This window comes from Coffea eugenioides, chromosome 1, assembly GCF_003713205.1.
Source record: "Coffea eugenioides isolate CCC68of chromosome 1, Ceug_1.0, whole genome shotgun sequence".
In the NCBI taxonomy this organism is placed as follows: Eukaryota; Viridiplantae; Streptophyta; class Magnoliopsida; order Gentianales; family Rubiaceae; genus Coffea; species Coffea eugenioides.
Window position 1 is genome coordinate 15,330,414 of NC_040035.1, and position 4,666 is coordinate 15,335,079.

At 39.4% G+C, this 4,666-nt stretch overlaps 1 protein-coding gene across 1 annotated transcript; it reads right to left on the minus strand.

Moving 5' to 3' along the window:
• Positions 1–3,476: 3,476 nt before the first annotated feature.
• On the minus strand, positions 3,477–4,409 carry LOC113768415. Its single transcript, XM_027312763.1, has one exon. It carries the CDS (start codon positions 4,407–4,409, stop codon positions 3,477–3,479), a length of 933 nt encoding a protein of 310 aa, XP_027168564.1.
• Positions 4,410–4,666: the final 257 nt, after the last annotated feature.

Consider the following 4,666-nt stretch of genomic DNA (forward strand, 5'->3'; position numbering starts at 1 on the left):
TAAATGTACTCTTTTCACTTCCAAAACTATACTTATACTTTGTACTAGTAGTTATTTGGATTTTCTTTGGTTCACCTAAACTTTGGATGGTTTAACTGTAATATTTTCTCCTGGTTATTATTAAGGTTCCTTGGTAATTGAGGGTATTATCCGGAAAGAAACTTTGGACGTTATTTTGCTTAAATAGGTGAGTGTTCTTTGTACGTTATGTTTCCAATGACATGTGGAGACGCTCCAACTATGTGACTATTTATGAATGTTGGATTAAATGTTAAATGTTTTCAATGATTTCTAAAAATGAATTTTGCTAGGTGAGTGTGTACTTTATCGCATTCAACCTAAATGAATGTGAAATTAACAATGATTAAATGTTTAAATACTACTTGTACATGAATGTAAGCCTTTCGGCTGAACTGGGCCCTTGCCTTTTGTTGCCGATCGACTCGAGCCAGAAGCGGATTCGGTCGGGCGATTGGTGACCCTGGGTTAATGTTTGGTATACTCGAATATGACCACGAAATCTGGTGGAGACTGGCCAGTGTCCAGTAGGGGGAAAATGAAATGAATGAATGAATGGCAAGAACAATGGAGGGGTTTTCACTTACAAATGAAATTATTTTTAATGCTGGAGGAATAAGGAAATGGTTGGTGGAATGAATGAACGAAGGGCTCCATGTGACCATGTATCCTTTTAATGAATGTACTATCATTACTTTATATTGTAAATATTTTCTGGATTACTTGTTATTACATGATTAATGTCCTTGTTTAATTATTTGGCTATGTGTATGGAACCTCACTGGGCTTTTAACTCATTCCGTTAGCTTTGTTTTTCTTACAGGGGATACGAGCGAGAGCGTGAGTCCTGTGCAGACTAGCTTGGTCTAGTTTTTTTGAAATTTTATTTTTTTTATTGTTCTCGCACTAGTGTTTGGATAAGGTTGGATGTAGTAAGAACTTAAAGCTTTTGTTCTAATTGGGATTGTATTTTTGTTTGAGATGGATATGAATGTAAGTATATGTTTCAAGTTTGGGAATTGTTTTTCGCTTAGTCTCGAGGTTATATCTTATTTCACTTGATGAGAGCGATCGAGTCTTGGCGAGAGTTGGACAGGCGGTCTGCCAAACCCTTTGGTTCGCCTTAGAGGAAGGTAGGGCTGTCACACAACTTCCTTGGTGAGCACTTGTATGGAGTAGTTTCCAAAACTAACGGTTGAAACTCAAGAATTGGACAAGAAAGGATGGTGCAAGATGAAGCTCTCTTTCTCTCTTTTCTCCCTCATGAAGCTCGGCCAAGCAAGGAGAAGAAATGAAGAAATATCAGCCAAGAAGCAAGATAAGAACGTAGGAAAATCAGCCAGTCAAACTTGGCTGCCAAAGTGCCACGTCACAATCTGGCCAAGATTTGGCCGGATTTTCGGCCGAATTCGTGGTAGCGGCGAAATCAAGATTTTCCAAATCCCCTGCCAATCCGACCAAGAACTGGCCGGATATACGGCCGGATTCTCTGAAAAAAACTTTCGGCCAATTTTTTCTTTTTTTTTTTAGGGTATCACATCACCTCCCCCCTAGGGTATACCCAAGCGTTTTGCTCACCCTGTAGATTTGTTTTCCTTAACAAGATTGGGCATGGAATGAGACTTGGAGGAACCCTTTTGGTGCACTTTTGGCTTAGGGTTTCTAATGTATTTTGGCTAAACCTCTTATTGGTTGTACTTTTGGGAATCTAATGTATGTTTTAGATATTTGATGTATCTGAATGTTGTATATTTTGGGTATTGATGTAAATTTTGGGAATTTGATGTAAGGATTGGATAATCGTTATATATATTGTTAAATTTGGAAGTTTTCTGCACTTTCTTACTTATCTAGTATTGTTGAATAGTATTGTGCTAAGCTTGAACGGATATTGCCATGAGTCCTGGCGAGAGTTGGGCAGGCGTCCCGCGGATGCCCTCTGGTTCGCCTTAGGGAGAAATGGGGGCGTCACAGAAATTTTATACCGTTGGAAAGCACTAAATGTCTAGTTTTGAATGCCATAAACGACACTCAATTTCAGCGTTTGTACAAAAAGTTATGTTCGGACAAAGAACCACTGCCCGAGCACCCCGCTAGGCGTTTTCTAGATTTGAATCTTTACCAAAACTCAAGTTTTGTGCAACCATTCGATACGATTTTTGAAAGACACTTTCTATACACATAATACAACATATACCCATCAATTTAACAGCCAATCGAGCATCAAAATTTTGAAATGAAAATAGAACAACATTACCAGAATTTTGGCCAGCTTCCTTTCGCAACTTTCCTTCGATTTCTCTCCATTTTCTAACCATAATCAAACTATATATCACATAAACAGCTATAATAAAAAAATCAAGCCTCAAGTCAGCTACCTAGAGGCCTCATCAAGACAGCTAGCCTATGATTTAATGCGCGATAAATGGTTCCTCAAGTCCGCTAGCCTATAAACGCGATTAGGGTTTCAAACCCATGAAGATTAACCGATAAACTTTGGAGAAATGGAAAGATTAAAGAGATAAAGTGATTACCCCTTTAAACTCTAGATGAGGACCAGATTTTTCCACCAAAGTTTCCACAAGATTGCTCATTTCTCCTAGATGGAATGAAAACCCAAGAATCTATGAAGTTGGATGATGATTTGCAAGTAAAATTGAAGCTAGGAGATGAAGTTTCTTTCTTCCCTTTTCTTTTCTTCTTGGTCGGTGAGAGATGAGGGTTTTGTGGTTTAATTGCTTGGAGGGAAAGAATGAAAAAGGTAGCCATAAAGTGTGCACAAAAATCAACGCTCAATAGTGCGAAATAGGGTTTTGTACTACCACTTTCTCTCTCGTTTGATACACTTACGCACTAATCCTCCAAGGTACTTCCTCTAATATTGTAACTACTCATACTTATGAGTCTAGTATCACATACTCAAATCTCCAATTAATCGCACCGGCGCGAGTTACGAGAAATTTTCGACGCGAACGCGATAAAAGCTTAATTTTAACTAACTCACATCTAATCCCTCAATTAATTTTTCTTAGTCTACTATTGATCATTCTTAATTCTCCAAGATTATTACACTCTCGGATCGAATATTGTCTCGAAAAATGTGTATTCGCTATTCCTTACTAAACGAGTCGCAGAAAATTAATTTTGCTAACGGGACGTTTTAAAAATATAAGTGAGACCTTGTTCAATGTAAATGGATTTAAAATGGTTGAAATAAATTATTCAGAAAAAACGGCTGAATAAATAATTAAATAAACCAGTAAAATAGAATTAAAAGTAAGTAAAATTCGGGTCCTCACATCCTTCCCTCCTTAAAAGGAATTTTGTCTTCGAAATTCACATCTAGGATAACATCATACTTCTTAATAGCTAGGATTATCAAATTGATCAACAACTTATACTCTCCAACCCAAATCTCACCATTTCTATTCGCCCAATTAGTAACCAAACTTTGATCTCTAGAGCGTTCTAACTTCCAAGTCATAGGGAAACTTAATCGGTCTCACTTCTACCCCACTCATGAACCTAGAGTTTGTAAAAGAGTGTGTCGTACCACGGCCACTTAGAACCTTAGTTAAGTAATGGAAAACAAGAACCATACCTTCAACGACCTTAGTGGAATCGGAAACCTGCCGATAGTCTAATGCATAAATCCTAGCCGACACCTTAGGTCGACTTCCTCTAGCACTAGATTGTTTAGACGCCGACTTCTCTGACCTTTGAGTACTAACTCTTCCCGTCAGCACACTTGGACATCTCGAGAGCTGATGCTCGGCACTGCCACAGTACAAACACTTTTTCGATTTCCTCCAGCACTCATTCTCTGTATGGTTGGGTTTACTACAATAACCACAAATAAATTGAGGAGCTACAGCCTGACTACTTGGAGGTGTCCCTCTCGATTGATCTCGTCCATTGTGGCCTCCTCTGTTTTGAGTCCCTTTTGGTGTACTAAGTATCTCCACTCCTCCCATTCCTTTTTCCTTTTTAGAAGGTGGGACACCCTTATCTGCTTGTCCAAGAGGATGACTAGGAGCGCCTCTTTTTTTGGCATAAAAATCTTTGACTTGTAGCCTTGCACTTTCGACTCTCTGCGCTTTCTCTAGGGTTTCAGTGAACGTAGAGATTCGGGCTGCTGCTAACCCCTTTTGAATCTCCGCATTAAGTCCTTGTACAAAGCACCTTATCCTTCTCCGTTCATTAGTCACCAATTCCGGAGCGTACTTAGAAAGATTAGTAAATTTCCCTTCATATTCGGCCACACTAGAAACCCCCCATCTCAATTTTATGAATTCGTCCTCCCGTTTCTCTTGAATCAAAGGCGGGAGAAACTTTTCATTAAACTCCCTTATAAAATTTTCCCAGGTCCAAGGGGTCTGCGCTCTTTCCATTTTCCCTTTATCACATCCCACCAAGCACGCGTTGCACCCTCAAATTGAAAGGCAGCAAAGATCACTCGTCTCTCATCGGTATAGTCTAAGGTAGCAAATATATTGGTCATTCTCTCTAGCCAATTTTCCGCTAACTCGGGATCAGGTCCCCCAATAAATTTAGGCTGGGCAAATTTCAAAAATCCCTACAAGGCTCTATCCTCCCCTCTATCCTAAGCCCCTGGTTGGTTAACAGGTCCTGAATCCTGTCGCTCGGC

What these genes read in the sequence shown, in the direction of transcription:
- LOC113768415 (XM_027312763.1), bottom strand. Translation starts at nt 4,409, where the DNA reads ATGGAAAGAGCGCAGACCCCTTGGACCTGGGAAAATTTTATAAGGGAG.